The 17,275-nt window shown below is 34.8% G+C and overlaps 2 protein-coding genes across 2 annotated transcripts; both read right to left on the bottom strand.

Moving 5' to 3' along the window:
* Positions 1 to 4,055: 4,055 nt before the first annotated feature.
* On the bottom strand, positions 4,056 to 12,850 carry LOC108347677 (uncharacterized). Its single transcript, XM_052868123.1, has 6 exons — positions 12,833 to 12,850; positions 12,672 to 12,746; positions 12,158 to 12,227; positions 11,995 to 12,044; positions 4,627 to 4,731; positions 4,056 to 4,541 (listed from the first exon to the last, which is right to left on the bottom strand). Exons 1-6 carry the CDS (start codon positions 12,848 to 12,850, stop codon positions 4,056 to 4,058), a joined length of 804 nt encoding a protein of 267 aa, XP_052724083.1.
* Positions 5,352 to 5,955, bottom strand: LOC128194136 (proline-rich receptor-like protein kinase PERK2). Its single transcript, XM_052868979.1, has 2 exons — positions 5,928 to 5,955; positions 5,352 to 5,831 (listed from the first exon to the last, which is right to left on the bottom strand). The coding sequence occupies exon 2, from the start codon at positions 5,826 to 5,828 to the stop codon at positions 5,388 to 5,390; it is 441 nt and encodes a 146-aa protein (XP_052724939.1). The 5' UTR covers positions 5,829 to 5,831; positions 5,928 to 5,955; the 3' UTR covers positions 5,352 to 5,387.
* Positions 12,851 to 17,275: the final 4,425 nt, after the last annotated feature.

The following is a 17,275-nucleotide window of genomic DNA, read 5'->3' as shown; positions in this document are numbered from 1 at the left end:
GAAAATTGGTGAATGCTTCAAGATACATATGCTTGTCTAATTATTTTTTTTACAAATATTTTGTTTTACAAATATTATCTCTTTAAATAGAAATTTTCGTATTCCTACATAACACACACATATAATTCAATAAAAATATTAATAATATAAAGATATAAATTATATATTTTACAAATATTAGTTTCCTTTAAAAACTGACTCCATCATAAATTAAAATAAAAAATATTACATTAATTTTATAAAATAAAAGAGTTTTGTGGGGGATATGATTTATGCATTACAATATAATATCTATGGTGAATAAAAAAATATAATGGCTATATAAATTTTGTGTTCTTTTTGGTAATAATAAATAACAGTAAGCTTTGATCTCTTACAAATTTTAATTGGTTTAGTTAATTTTTGTTCGTACTCTGACCAATCGGTCAAGACCCAATATCAATTTATTCACGCAAAGGGTCTGACTTCTTCAAATGGGAGTCTGGATTATGCTGGCTAAATCTAAGTTCGTTCAATATATATATTATCAGTTGCTATTATCTTTTTAGTTGTTTTATTAATTATTATCCTTTCCCAGTTATCATCTAGATTTATGGGTAATTAATTTTAGGTTTAATATTGTTGGTATTTTTGTCAATTTTATTTGAAATATTCTTTATTTTTTTAGAATGTTCAATGTAGTTTCTTATATCGTAATTTATGTTCAATTTAGTCCTTTTGATAACCGACGTTTAAATCATAGTTGTCTCATTAGTATTAATTTGATGGCTTCAACGACAACATATCAGCACCACTATTTTCATTATTGTTTTTTCACTCGTATCGTGATAATCAATATTTTGGAAACTTTTTCAAAACTTCAAACTTTTTCCTATATAATATTCAATCATTCTGACATGTATGTATCCGTTTATACTCCAAAGTCATTGGATAAATAATTTTTTTTGCATCATAATTACAAGTGGGTAGTGTATTTCTATCTAGCAATATTTCATTCAACAACGACAATAATTTTGTGAAACTTTTATCAGTTGAACTGCTAACAACCATATGAACTTAGTTAAACCGATATACAAATGAGCTTTTGCATCAGTGGACATCGTTTTATATACATGTGCTTGGGCAAAAGCTTCTACGCCAACATCACAAATTATGTCCTCTAATTTTTCTTCTTCTAATCGATCTTCCATTGTAGAATCAAATACATTTTCAGTTAGGTAGACAGTTGGAAACTCTATTAATTCAACATGTCATATCCATATTGTATAACTTCGTAGGAAACCATCACGGATAAGATGTTCCTTAATTTCGATTGCACTCAACTACCTCTCATTCAAACAGTAGACACAAGGACATCGAAAGTTGACTTCATCATCACTTATACCCTCATTACGTTGCGCAAATTGTATAAATTCTTCTACCCTTCTCTCGTATTTATGCGAGGTGAATTAACATACGCATATTTACTGAAATTGTTTATACAATTTTAATAATCTTGAATGATCACTTTGATCATTTTTTTATTCAAGGTTTGACATTATCCCATTCAAGAAGATTCACTTTTTTTTTATTATTGAACATATAAATTTTAAACAACATATTTAAATTTTACGAAAATTTTCAAGTATTTCACATTGGTCTTCAAGTTACACTGATTATAAATGACAATCAAATATGCACCCGAAGGTCAATATAAAACACAACTGCAAATTTTCATAAAATTTAAGACATGTATATTAAAATTTATATATATTAATAAACTATGAAAAATTATTACTCTTCTTAAATTGTCCAATATCTATAAATTTGTAAAAAAGTACATTTGTTCCAAAAAAAATTAGAGATAGTAAATAATTTTTGTATTGAATCTCAAACGGGAAACTAAGGTTAATTCAATACAACAATATATCCAAGCAAACAAATAATTTCATAAGACAACATATACAATATATGAAAAAGATACTAAATAATTATATCATATTAAAAGAATTTTTAAGAATAGGAACCTGGATCGTGAAAGCCGATCAACAATGAAGAATGTCCGTGTTTTAAAAACTATAAAATCTCATGACAAAAATATAATATCTGGAGAAAAACAAACAACATATTAATTAGTCACATGATTCATAACCTTAAGGTTTATTTCATCAGCAAACCAACCAATTTAATATAATTCAAAATTCTATTTTCCTAATTTCCATATCCTAATTCAAAACAATTCATATATATTATAATTCTTATTATATTTTTTGTTTGGTTTCCATTTCTTATATCAAAGACAATTTGGCTTTAATTTTTATTGTAAGTAATATTATGAACCAATTTATATTATCATAAAATTTTTAGAATTTTTAATATTATAAAATTTCATATTAAACTTTATTTTTTTATTACAGACAAAACAGATTTTCTCGAGGATGTAGGAAAATGTAGAAGCTCATTGTTTACAAATGGAAATATCACAATCAAATGGGATATCATAAGTTGGACACCTGATGGTTATGTCGTAAGTACATTCCTTTTCGGGTCACCTATTAATATCATATTAATATCATATTAATATCAGAAGCAAATAATCTATTTACTGTTAGACATGGTCATAAACGCTTTTGTCCCTTTTTCTCTCTTCTAGTTAGGCTTATATTTTGTGATGAATATGCAAGTTCGCATTAGTTCCATCTCATGTTATATTTCAGTTCTTACTTGGATAATGTATCTTGCTTAAAAGGTCGAGAAGCAAAATCATTTTGTTCACCGATAAATGAAAGCAATGTGATCTCTATCACCCCTTCAGTGTTAATTGAAATTCATATGGCATCTGTATCATACTTGATAGAGACCGAACGGTTAAAATTCAGCACCGTTTAGTCCATCCACTCAAGTCAAAGATTGGACCGCAATTGAGTCAGCGTTTAAAATATTATTGGGCCAGGGATCCAACGGATGATAAAATAATCAAGAATATTTAATTAAAGATATTGATAAGCATGTTATAAACAACCAATCAGATTTTTAGATAAGTCTGTTTATATTTTATTCTGTTTATATTTTATTGGGCTTATATCAACTTAAGATCCATCAAACAACTTATAAATAGAGAACCAGGGCCACAAGCCAGGTACGTTCCATTCACGTTCGACTGACACTTCTAAATACCCAATAGTGATAATCATTCACTAAATATTCAATCAAGAGTCGAGGCTCTTAAAATCACATGCCTAACTTGAGCGTTAGAGTATCTTTTACAAGTACCTCCCCCTTGGAGCATGAAAGCAATCGATCGGCAAAGACTGACGTGACCGAACGGCCCAAACGGAAATCAATCGAGTGGTCAGACTATGGAAGTCGAGCGGTCTAAGCGGAAAGAGCAAGTGAAGCACGTGATTCAAGCGTAAAAAAGGTTAGTGTCTCGGTCCCACAAAACATTTTGGCGTCCACCGTGGGGCTGAGGGGCATCCCTTATAACCACAAGGAACCGGACAACCACTACAAGAAAAATCGCATTTATATACGGCCGAAATCCGTATATAACATCCAAAATCCGTATAAAAAGTGGTGTTATATACGGATTATATACGGTCAAAAATCCGTATATAAAAAGGGCGTAGCTAACATTACATATGGATTATCCGTATATAATTTTATATACGGATTATCCGTATGTAAATTATATACGGATTATCCGTATGTAAATTATATACGAATTATCCGTATGTAAATTATATACGGAATATCCGTATATAAATTATATACGGATATTCCGTATATAATTTACATATAGCTTGACTTGAATAGCAGACCTGGTCATCCAACATCCAAAAAGAGACAATTTACAAGACCTGCCTATATCACACAGACAATTCACAAGACCTGGACATTATATCCATTCACAAATTTGATAAATAAATTAAGTCTTTAAAACCTACAAACATGCATTTCATTAATCATAATAAGAAAGTTTACATAATTGTTAATCATAATAAGTTCAAATAACATGAAAAAAGTCATTGAGGGAATAAGTGTGAGTCATACATGTCCTACTTCTAAAAACATAACTAGTAATCTCCATAAACAGTATCATCTTGTGGTTGATCTGTTGGTTGCTGTGGTTGTTGTGGTTGTTGTGGTTGAACATTAGCTTGTGGCTGATTCTGGGATTGAAGAAATTGTTGTGCAATTACGGCTGCAGGAGGTGGAAGATACTGCATCATGACACCAATAAAGCCTTGCAATTGAGAGTTCATCTGTCGAAGTTGGTCATCATGGGTTGATACTCGTGTGTGGAGGTTAAGAATGTCCTCTGCAATCGGTTGCTGAGAAGAAGATGCCTGTGTCTGTTGTATGTAACTATCGACACAGTCATCTTGAGCACTGACATTTCCAATGCCGTATACGCGTCCCTTGTACCTTCCATCAGCAACATCCAACCAACATTGGTTCCTCAATCTTTCCTCATCTGCAGGGTCTAGGGGAGCACATGTTGAAGCCCCAACGGATGCTGTCTCAGATCTTATTTGAGAAAATTTGGCTTCAAACTCTTCCTGTTAAATGAATACATGATTATCGTTAAATAGATAGACCTAAGAATTATATAACCTAATAAAGAATAAGTTAGTAGAAACTAACATGTGTCCGCCTAGACCTTTCATCGACAAATTCTCCTGTTGATGCTCGAATATGTGTCTGCTGAAATATTTCATCAACATGCACTGACCGACCAAGCTCCTGTGACTGCAAGCAAAGAAGATGTAAGTTGTTAACATCAATTATTTTTAAAGTTTATCCGTATAGAAATGTAAAAATAAATTTATATGTACCAGACGAATTGCATGCTCATGCACGCTAATGGATCCCCCAGTGTGCAAACAACCACCCTTGTCAGATGTCCTGTTCTTTTTGGCTGTTTCACATTTTTGTCTATAAAGTGGCATGTTCCACTTCTCCAAAAGACCATTCCAAACAATATCCCCCATCCAATTAGGTTTTTTTCCTTCTGTTCGAGCTTTTTTAAACATCTCAGATAATCTATGAGATGCTTTTGTGTGGAAATTTTTTTTCACCTTTTCTTCATGGTTAGACCTCCATGAAACCTTTCTTTGTTGACAAAAAAGATGAATATTGGATAAGATAATTGAGGACCTTAACATTTAAAATTAACTGTAGTACATAATCTAAATGAACACAAGTGTACCTTAAAACGCTCAAACAAAACATCTCTTTGTGTCTGAGGTATTTGTCCCCATGTCACCCATGGCTCATCAAACTGTTGCTTGATGGTGGTTGTGATTGCTTTGGATGCTGTTTTTGTCGGATAAAACCTATACCAAAATAAAAGTGAAATATTAGAATAATACAGTATATGCTTGGAACATTAAATTGATGTTTTCTTACCCTCCTCCAATAGGTGTAATGATTGGACGATTGTTGGAAACATCTTCAAAGTCATTGGCTGCTGAACTTGAACGTGGAGGGTTATCCCCTATAGGAGATGGTGATGGCATATTTGTGGGAGTTGTTGGGTTAGAACCAACATGGGGGGAGGGTGATCTCCATTGATCAGCAGCAAATTGTTGTGAACTAGGTGTGAAAGGAGGAACTTCCAACGAAGGTGGAATTGATGGTGGAGGAGGTGTCAAACCAGGAACTTGTAATGGTGGTGGAACAAATCTAGCAGTGGAGGTAGAGGTAGGTGTAGATGGCTGACTACTTGAAGCATTTACGTTATTGAAACGGTTTAACAACTTGACCATATAAGATTTCTTCTTGCCCTTCTCCTTATCTGATTTTGCTGAAGGTGGAATAGGAGGGTCACAACCATCTGATGCCATATTCTTGAACAAAAAACAATATTGTGGGGTGAAATTATTTTTACAATTGAATGGAAAGGAAAAGTAAGAAAAGAACATTTTGTGTTATTATGATATTACCTATTAAATGTGCAGGGAAAATGTATTGAAATTGCAAAACCTATTATTGAAGCCTTGAAAAGGAAAGGTGCTTCTGCTATGGGATTTGTTGGTTTCTGTTGGGGTGGTAAGTGGCTTCCACTAAATTGGTGTTGTATTTTGCAATTTCAGGTCACCTTAAGTATAAACTACAGAATGTAATGTGTTTTTCTCTTTCTCTTAGCTAGGACTGTGACTAAAGATACTCTTATTTTTACTAATTTTTACAATCGGTTTAGCATACTATGCCAACACTACCAGCCAATGGAGATATCCCTTCTTACAAAGCATTGTATGATTACTCATTAGCATACTACAACATCTATTTTATTCATAATGTTGTCGGGTAGTTTCATTGAAAAGGTTGTTTTATATATTACATTCATTCCAAGTATTTATGTTCTTGAATACGTATATAGTGTTCTTGATAAAATTTAAGTGGATTAGAAGATTTATATAGATGTATATTCTTGAAGATTAATTAGTAGTCTAATCAAGCCTTTGCGAAGAAATCCAACTGGGATGTCGTATGGTTGAAGGACAGACATCATATGCAGAAGCTAATGTGTTGGTAATTTTGGCAGAGACTGATTGGGTTAAGAAGAAGATAAAAAATAATGAATTGTCTAGATTTGGTTCTGGGGAATGGGTATTTGGTTGAAAATTGATACCAGTTTTCTATTGGAGTGTTGAAACTGGTGGTGTGTGGGAATCATACACTAGTATTATGCTGATACCATAACCCATTAGTCGAGTAGTTAAGGCTTTGGTTGATTCAGAGGCTAAGGAGGGTGTGTGTTTCTAATCTATCCGCTCTCAAATATCTTCAACTAAGATCTACCCAACTAATGTCAACATCAGATCACCACACGACATAATACCCTCTTAGGACCATACATTGAAAATTGCTCTATAATCCGTTATTCGATGATCTAACTATTAGTAGTTGATCCAATTCTAAAAGATGCCAAAACACGATAGACTTCACAATCAAACCAAAGAGCTACTAAAATGAACACAAAACTACACTCCACATGCGAGGGGAAACAACACCCAGATAAAAGCAGAGTAATTATTAATTTTAAAAGTATAAAAGACAACAAAAAAAGATGGATAGATAGATCTACAGTTTGGAAGCAGGAGGTGAATAATCCAATCTTTTATATTGTTGAAGATTAAAATATAAAAGATTTATTTGTAAAAATCATGTGATGTTTAAACCAGTAAAGAGATTAGATTTTCATGAATAAAACAGTTAACTGAATTGTACTGAACTAAAAAATAGTTCAGATCAGTTACTTTGAGTTGTTTTTAAGTACATTACAGCTTTCCTAAACTAGTTTATAGTTAACTATAAACTTTTACAATACAATGTACTACAGTGTGCTTTGCCCACCCCTAATCAAAATAACACGGAAATTGAAATTACATAAATGAATTCATCACTTCTTCTTTCTCCCCTCTACAAGTATGGGTTTATGATCACCCATGGGTACACCAACACATCGTAACTCTATTCACTGCCAGAACTGTGAAATGAATCTTCATCCTCATCTTCACTTTGTCCCTCTTCACTGCATTCTTCTTCCGATTCACTTGTTTCTTCATCCATATAGCGTTCAACTGATGGTACATTGTTGGGGTCCACTTCTTCAAGACCGGCTTCTATATCTTGCAATCGGATAACTTCTTCAACTTGAATGATGTCATTAACATGTGACATTTCCTCCACTTGGTATGGCTCAATGGCATCTACCTCATTAGAGTCTATACGACCTCTAGGTTTGGTCTTTATTGCAACACACCAACCCCGTTTGTCGGTGCGCGATGCAGGATATGGTACATAATACACTTGTTCTACATTATGTGCAATTATAAAAGGATCAAACAAGATATATCTTTTATCCATTCGAATATCCACAGTGCCATACTTTGAATCCACTCTTGTCCCTATTCTTGATGGATCAAACCAATCACAATAAAATAATACAACCTTCTTTTCAATGGTTGAGGTATTATACTCGAGCTCATATATGTGCTTAATGACACCATAGAAATCATCTTCACCCCCTTCTGTAAGGCCTTTAACATGAACCCCACTATTTATAGTCTTCTTGCCCTGGCTCCATGCATGGGTATGAAATTTATATCCATTGACAAAGTAGGTATGCCATTCCTTCACACATCTTAAAGGACCAAGTGATAAATCTCTAAGATGTTGGTTTCTGACACTTAAAGGATCGTTATGAACCTACAAAAATATATGAACCTATTCAATATAATTAAAAATGAATCAATATGTGAATAACAAATTTATGTCGAAGAATTTGATAAGTTGTACTTGATCCCTGAACCACAATGGGAAATTTGCATGTATATGTGTCGAACTGTTTGACTCTGAAAGTTGATAGGTATGTAAGAATGAGCTGTCCATAGGTATGAGAATATTCAGTCAATATCAATTTGATACTTAAAAACAAAATCCATAGACAAATGCAATTTATTTGGAGCCTTACTGAAGATAAGGTTGAACTTCATTGCAATTGATCAAGAGATGAACATGAGCTGATCTCAATTCTTCGTCACTTAGCCAATGAGTTGATTCCCTACCGGAATGACGACCACCTTCGTCAAACACTGATAATGTTGTCCTTTCAACTTCAGTGTCAACTTCATTTCTCATGCTTTGTGGTGTTAACATAAAGTTCTTGAAGTAGTGTGAACAAAAATGAGTTGTTTCTTTGTGCAAATATGATGCCACTATTGATCCTTCAACGCTAGATTTATTCTTAACTGAACGTTTAGCATATCCCATGAACCTACAATTTAAGAAAGTGGTATGTTAGTTTCAATATGTGTTGCATCTAAATTCAACAGTTGAATGAGATATTGTCACCTTTCAAATGGGTACATCCACCTATATTGGACCGGTCCACCAAGTCTTGCCTCATATGGAAGATGTACAGGGAGATGTTCCATACAATCAAAGAATGAGGGGGGGAATATTCTCTCCATCTTGCAAATAATGATTGGAATGTTTTCTTCCATCTTCCGAAGGTCGACCTCATTCAATGTTGTACAACATAAATCTCTAAAGAAATGACTTACTTCTGTAATGGGATTGAGAACATGAGTCGGTAAAGAACTAAACGCTATAACAAGTAAGCATTCCATAAACACATGGCAGTCATGACTTTTCATCCCAATGACCTTTCCCCTATTCACATCAACACACCTTGACAAGTTAGAAGAATATCCGTCAGGCATCCTAAGATCTTTCAACCAATGACAGACCTGTTTTGATTGGTCTACTGAAAGTGTATAATTAGGTTTTGGCTTGTACATCTTTCCATTTGTATGAGTTTTGAGCTCCAAGTCTTTTCGTTTAAAATACAAGCCTAAATCCATTCGGGCTTTTTCATTGTCTTTTGACTTTCCACTGACATTCATCACAGTATTAAAAATGTTGTCAAAAAAATTCTTCTCAATATGCATGAAATCAAGATTATGCCTTAACAAATTATCCTTTCAATATGGTAGATCCCAAAAGATGTTTTTTTTCGTCCAATTATGCCACTCACCGTATCCATCAATTCTTGGTGCACCATTTTCAGTTACTTTAGGATAACCATTAACTCTATTCCAAACTTCTGTTCCCGTCAAATATGGTGGCGCGTCTTCCATGTCCACTTCCCCCTTTTTGAAAGCATTCTTATTTCTCCTAAAGGCATGGTCATTTGGTAAAAACCTCCGATGGGAGTCAAACCACGAATTTTTTCGCCCATTATATAATCTAAAAGCCTTTGAATGCTCCATGCAATGTGGACAAGCCAATTTACCATGGGTGCTCCATCCAGACAGCATACCATAAGCAGGAAAATCATTAATTGTCCACATTAGCATTGCCCTCATGATAAAATTTTGTCGCCTTGAAATATCATATGTTATGACACCACTCCACAACTTTTTCAAGTCATCTATCAAGGGCTCTAGGTATACATCAATGCGTACTTTTGGATTGAATGGCCCCGGAATGAGACAAGTCAAAAACATGTAGGGTTTAGACATGCACATTTCTGGAGGCAGGTTGTACGGCGTGACAATTACTGGCCAACACGAATATGGTATAGATGATGCCTGCACATATGGATTAAAACCATCGGAGCATAAACCAAGTCGAACATTGCGTGGCTCAATGGAAAAATCACGATGTACTCTATCAAAGTGCCTCCACGCCTCTCCATCACATGGATGACGCAAAACACCATTTGACGACTTGTTGTGATGGTGCCATGTCATTTCTGTTGCAGTTTCTTTTGAGGCATACATTCTTTGAAGTCTTGGAATTATTGGCAAATAGAACATGGATTTAACGGGAACTTTTTTTTTTTGAACTTGCTCCTGTCTTGTGTTGTTGATACCTTGGCTTCCCACAAAATTTGCATTCAACTAAAGCTCCATCCATCTTACCATATTCATTATCATAGAATAGCATGCATCCATCCACACAACAATCAATCCTCTGCGACTGTAATCCCAGCTTCGACACTATCTTTTTTGCATCGTAGTAAGTTTTCGGTAAACCACATTTGTGTGGTGTTACATCCAAAAGCATTTTTGCAAAAAAAATCTATGCATTGGTTAGGAATATTCCAATTCGACTTGCAAGCTAAAAGCCTCACACACATTGATAATTTGGAGTCTGATGCTCCTTCATACAAAGGCGTATTTGCCTCCAACAAAAGGTTATAAAACCTTTGAGTTTCTTCATTTGGAGCCTCTTCTATGTTAGAAGAATTTGATGCTTGGAAGGGTTGTCTTTGTATGAGAGCATCATGGACCATGTCTTCCATCGTGATAACTTGTTCATTTGGTTCACCTTCTGTCTCCACACCCCTGAAAGTGACATCATTATCTAAATCAGCTTCTTGCATGGTTTCCCCGTGATCCTCCCAAATGAAATAATTAGGCTTGAAACCGTTTTTATACAGGTGAACCTTCACAACTCTTTCGTTCAAAATCTTTGTACAATCGCACTTTGAACATGGACATCGAAGCCCCCCATCTCTTTGATAATGGTCTTGTTCACAAGCTTTAATTATAAACTCTTCAACACCCAATACAAATGACTCTTTCAACGCACCTTTTCCTCTATAACACCTATCGTACATCCATGAACGATTTGGTGGAACTTGATCCATGTTCTGTATACATACCAATTAACGACAAATTAGCCACTAGTTAATACAAGGCTATATTAATTATGTATTACAAGTTTTCTTTCAAGGAAAACTATTAAGAAAGTTCAACACTAAACAATCAGTAATTGAATTTCCATCACTATAGACCCCTATAGGAGGTGGTAATGTTAGGTAAGTACTTACTCATGTTATGTAAGTACTTAGTTATGTTATAATGAGTACACATGGTTGGATACTCTGGGGTGTTGTTTGTGTACATTAAAGTGTCATGGATGCACTTTAAAATCATGTATATTGTGGGTATGTTGTCCAAGAGTACGTGTAAGAGGGTTTGGAGTATTCTCTTCCATTGTTTGAAGAGAAAAGAACTAGTTTTAACTATGGCAGGAGGGAAAGTGAGGTTTTAGTGAGTAGGGGTTGAGAAGGAGAACAAAAAGAGAAGTACTTTACTAAGTAAGTTTCATTTGTATTTGGATTGTTTGGAGCAGCACTGTATATAACAGAAGAAAGCATAAAGGACAAAAGAGAAGTAACCTTTGTGGGTGGCAGGAAGAACAGAATAGAACAAGTGACTAAGAAGGATGAAAAAATTAACCAAAAAAAAGAAGACAAAATGAGAATAAGATGCATATCTTGTTCATCACAAAGGGAACACACCCACAGTGTAACATCATACTACAAATTAACTAAAATAGAAACAACACATGTTAAAATTAACATACTTTACTACATCCATAACCAAATTTAAGAGACAAACGACAGTGACACAATGCAATTGAACATCAAACAATCACAAGGCAAATTTATCTCCCCATACTAAATACAAATAAAAGGTTAGAACCACTTACTTGAGTGTTGATGTCACTGTTTTTGCTACAAAATTGGTGGAAATTTTTACCTAATAATTAACATACTTCAGAGTCAACAAAAAATAGGAGAGACTGACTAAAATAATAATCATCAAAACTATTTATTACTTCAAAGATGGTAGGACTATAACATTAAGCATACCTTTCAGGAATTGTGGACAATCTTCTTTGCTTGTTGCCTTTTCCCTAATCACACCTTCGTACACTACCACCTTCAAATCACAATTGAAAAAGAATGTAAAACAAAACCAAATATAACAGCCTTTGCAAGATGGATTGTGCCTAAGGAAAAGATTGAGAGAAACTAATATAAGGGCCATAGTGTGACCTGCACAACTATAATAGAACACTATGACTAATGATGACATGGAGAGGGGGCCATGATTGAACGGAAGAGATGGCTCATAGCTGGCTGGTTTTCCTTTTAAAAATGAGGAGACACACAAGAAAGGGGGTTACATTAGGAGGTTCTGGACACTACTCTTAGTTACAGAACTCACGGCTACACACACTCTGGGTTTTTGGTTTTGAAACTTTTGGCTGTGAACGTCTTTGTTGGAGGGCTGCTACTTGGAGTCTGGAGACTACTCTGGGGGGCTGGAGTTCTCTGAAGAAAAACAATCTGGTTGGAGAGCAAGAGAGGAGAAATGCGTTACCTGCCACCAAGCAAGAACTTCTGGTTTGGATTCTCTGTTAGCACAATGTGGAATGGAGCTTAGCTTGAATAGGTTCTGTTTGTATGTTTAATTGCTTGAACAAAAACAATCATCTTATTATTATTCTACACGTTGGATAGCTTTGTTCAATTGTTGTTAACGTTTTCTTCCAATGCCATTTCTACTTTGAATTGCATTTAATGTTTAGTTTATTCCTTGCATCCTTATTATTCCATGAGCTTTGTCTTTGCACGGTTACATCCAAAAAAAAATTGCTGGAGTGGAAAGAATATAATATTTGTCAAATTGCTTTAAGGAAGACTAAGTCTTTGGTTTTGCTAGAAGTGTAAGGATTGGTCACGGCACTTTGCAATGAAAAGCACATCATTCTTTAAAAATCTGAAAAGCATTGTCTAGAAGTATAACTCATGTTGTGATGAATAAAAAAATTGAAGGTGGAAACTAAATTGAAGTATGTGTCACGGTTTTGGAAAGGAAAAGGAAGTGGGGTCTTGGCTTTGAATATTGCATGGTTTCTATTCCCTTTCTTAGAGTAATCCATGGTTTTGGGGTAGAGATTAAATTGTTTTTTTTTTATTCTTTCTTAGTGGAAGACCAGCTGCAACTTGATGGGTAATTGAAGAGAGACTAGTTTCTTCTTTTCGGTTTTCTTACTGGATTAGGATTGGTTTTCACGTTTTTATTTTATTGAATGTAATGCTTCAAGTTTTATTATTTTCGGTTGAAGAATGAGAAGTGGTTGGGAGGCCACGGTTTACATTGAATAAGAAAGTCCAAATTAATTTTCTGCATGAGTTATGTGAATGATAAATCAACCTTGGAATATTTTAATATATGTTGGAAGGGGTTTGCAGGAGAAACTGATTGTGCATATAGGCTTCTCAAGGACCATTTGAACATTGCACACAACTTTCAAATGACAACATACACTTGCTCAATTGGTTAGAATACATAGACACAGCCAGTGGCTTCATATGACAGCAGCAGTTGCTTAAAATGCCGAAAAATGCATTGAAAACTTTTGCAGATTTAATAAAACAGTAGATTCAAAGCTGGCTGGTTCAAATAAAGACTCAAAGAATGCCTAAACACTACATCTAACTGTAGGATATCAGCTACAAGATTTAAAGTGACCTACAACCACACAAAGACAGCAAGCATGGTGCAAACACTTGACTTAAAACTGTGACAGTTTTGAAATCCAGAATTTAATCAACTCAACCATTCATTTTTCAATTCTGTGATTGATTGGAGTTGCTATCACTTGAGACATGCTTAAAATCATAAAAGAAACTTGTCTCAAGCTTTATACACAACAAAACTGAGTAGAAACAATATTCACCAAAGCAGACCAGAAATTGAATTGGAGAATTGTGAAACAAAGACAACACAAGCTACTGAAAGTAGGCAACTCAGGTATGCATTTTGCATTTTAGTGATTAACAAGAGTTGCTACTACTTGAAACATGTTTAACAATAGTAAACACACTTGTACCAAGATTCAAAACCACAAAATCTGACCAACAACAGTGAGCCAACTTGAAACCAGTGAAGAATATTGATGCAGATTTTTGAAATCATAGTGTGAGGAATTAAACCATTCATTTTGCTTTTCTGAGATTAATATGAGTTTGCAATCAGTTTAAACACATTTAGACTCATAAAGCAGATTTGGTCAAAGCTTGAAACACAAGAAAACTGGACCAAAGCAGATTATACAACTCAATCCAGAAAAGTGCAGTTTATGGACAGTTTGCTACTAGAACCAAAATGTGCAATGCTAATTGGCTCAACTGATCAAAGCTGGACATGATGTCGTTGCTTTATATGATCAATCAGAGAGCTAGCAACTGCTTAAGGCACAACAAAACCGAAAAAGAAAAAGAATTACAGCTAAACAGAGGTGGCAGCTTCTCAGACCAGAGGTGGCATTTACTCTTCAAGAATGAGCAGCTTCTCAGACCAGAGGTGGCAGCGGAATTGGAAAACGCAGATGTAGTTGGAGGCTAACGGAAGGTGTTTGATGAATTGTTTGGTGTGGTTTGGAGTGTGTAGGCAGAGGTTGTAGCTCAGACGGCCTTCCAAGAGGGAAGGAAGCTAGAGATAAGTGTGCTAAGAAGGCACAAGTCAATGAACTTGAAGAAGAAGTGGCTGGAACCACTAAAAGAATCTGATATGTGGGAGACCACATCTATCTCCAGAAAATTAAGAGACAATACAAGGAGGTACACATCCCATCAAGTAAAAATTAAAATTCTAACACCATAGGATGTGTTCAATTCTTCCAATACAGATATGCTGCACCAGACCAATACATCATCACCACACAAACTCTTTCACTACCCTCAATTCCAGTTGCAACTGCACTTTCCCAGTCTTATGGCAAGTTAAATATTTCTTGTCAACTATTACCACATATAGCTCCCTTTATCATGTAATGATGTTGGATTTTTGGTTCCTAATATGGTTTCATGTTTTAAACACTTGAATTCACCAGACAAATTCGACATCTATAGTGCTGGTTTAATCTTTCTATAATTGGTAATTATCTAATGGTGACAAATTCTTCTCCTATGATTGGAACTAATCAGTCAATATATGTATTCAATTTTATATGCATCCACATATAGCTCCCTTTATCTGATTAAGCTCATATTTTGAAATGCTTTAAGGTTTATACCACCCTCTTATAGGCTTTCCCTGGTCTAAGGACTTATAATAGCCTTATTCAATACACAATAAAATACAACACAAGATCATTCTTTGATTTCTTATACAGTGTATGTATAGGATTGATACAGCTGTCGCGGCCGATCAAATTTGATGTGCAATTAAATATGCAGTACAGTGCTAGGATGTGACTCCTAGGTCGTCTTTCAGGGAACAAATGTGGTTCAGTTTCTTATCAACACGTATTGGAGGGGTTTTGAAATGTTTTGTTTTTATGCGGAAAGATTAAATTAAACACGACTGAATTGAAAACGGTAAAGTAAATTTTAGAAAAGTAAAACAAAATTAACACAGTGAAAATGAAATTAGAAAAATAAAAACGAAAATATAAAAACAGGAAACGCGTAGAAAATGTACCACATCCTTCTAAAGAAATTTAATTTTTAAATTGCAAAAACAAACAAATCCTCTGTGTCACGTGACAAGTTGCTTCCATGGTTTTCATTCAAATAAAAATAGGAAATTGTTTTCTTTTCTCATCAAAACCGTAGCCTCCCAATATCCAAGTAAATAGAATTTTTGCTATCCAATTAAGTCATCTACGTGCCCTTGCACTCATGGGAGTCGTGCCACTTCTTCAAACTTCCATTCTTCAAATGAAATAAAACAATAAAATATTCAAAGTGGTCTTCAACTTCACGTAACCACTCCACATTCTTGAATTAAAGAATTCACAAATTCTCATCCAAAAGAAGGTGTTCCCTCTATTCCAAACTAATTCCGGAGCACACCAACCAGCACCTACTCCAAGCCTAATCACCTCTTCATTCCCCAACTAATAAAAGAAATGCATTGTTGCTATCCTCCTGCCAACGTCCCATCGCCCTATACTGTCACCTAAACTTCTTCTCATTCCATCAAACAATTGTAAAAACAAACATTGCCGTGACCCCACTACCATTATGCTACCTCCCTTCAATGCTTCCAACCGTAACCTTTTCACTTCTTCCTTCAAAATACAAATTCCCACCTCTGCACCGTGCACACACTTTTCCAATTTAAAGAAAACAATTTAAACTTCCTCCCACATCGTGCTGCAAGCTTCTAAAAGGAATAGAAAAGAATTACTTCCCTCCTAAAACCGTGACACTTAATATAGTCTAATCTCCATCTTTAATTTTTTTTATTCATCACCACATGAACTATACTTCTAAACAAACCTTTTTCTCATTTTTTATGCAAATGAATTTTCTTTTCAGCAAGCATGCCATGACCACTCCTCTCACACAATATACTTTATTCAAGCACATCCAAAGACTTGTCCTTTCTTAATACAAATATCATATTCCAATAATTATTGAACATGGCCGTGTAGTGACACTTGCTTAAGGAATAAAATATAATGCAACACATAAGCTAAACAATCCAATACAATTCATGGTGGAAATATCATACATAAAACACATTAACAGAGGAATAAACTACTTCAATCAATGTTTTCCAACGTGTAGAATAAGATTGGTTCAAGCATTAAGATACAACAACACCTATTGAAGCTAAGCTCCTTTCCTTTCCTTCTGGACACCGTCTGCAATGAAAGCTCAACCAGAGACTCTTCTCAATGGCAGCCAAACGTCTTCTCCTGCATGTTGCCCTCCAACCAATTCAGTTCTGGAACTCCATCAGCAAAAACTTTCCAGTAGCTTTCTAAAACGTTCCCCAGAGAGTGTCTGTAACTAAGAGTAGCGTGTATCCGAGTGTGTAGCCCCGCAGCCAACTTCCTTCCTCCTTTAAATGCTGAAAACCATCCCTTTCAAGTCTGGAATGCAAAACGTCCAAATGTCAATCCCCTCTTCACACCTTTTCATGTGTTGTCTCCTCTTTTAGCTTGCATCCACTTGGAGCTCCTTGTC

Source organism: Vigna angularis, chromosome 9 (assembly GCF_016808095.1).
Source record: "Vigna angularis cultivar LongXiaoDou No.4 chromosome 9, ASM1680809v1, whole genome shotgun sequence".
Lineage (NCBI taxonomy): Eukaryota > Viridiplantae > Streptophyta > Magnoliopsida > Fabales > Fabaceae > Vigna > Vigna angularis.
Note: the sequence above shows the minus strand (reverse complement) of the source record. Positions and strands in the feature narration are given on the sequence as shown.

Excerpts from the sequence above, each read along its gene's own strand:
- LOC128194136 (XM_052868979.1), bottom strand. The coding sequence starts at position 5,828 with ATGGCATCAGATGGTTGTGACCCTCCTATTCCACCTTCAGCAAAATCA.
- LOC108347677 (XM_052868123.1), bottom strand. Across the intron at positions 12,045-12,157 it reads TTGTCCACAATTCCTGAAAG|GTAAAAATTTCCACCAATTT; the intron begins GTATGCTTAATG and ends GTTAATTATTAG. Across the intron at positions 4,542-4,626 it reads AAAGGTCTAGGCGGACACAT|GAAGAGTTTGAAGCCAAATT; the intron begins GTTAGTTTCTAC and ends TTCATTTAACAG.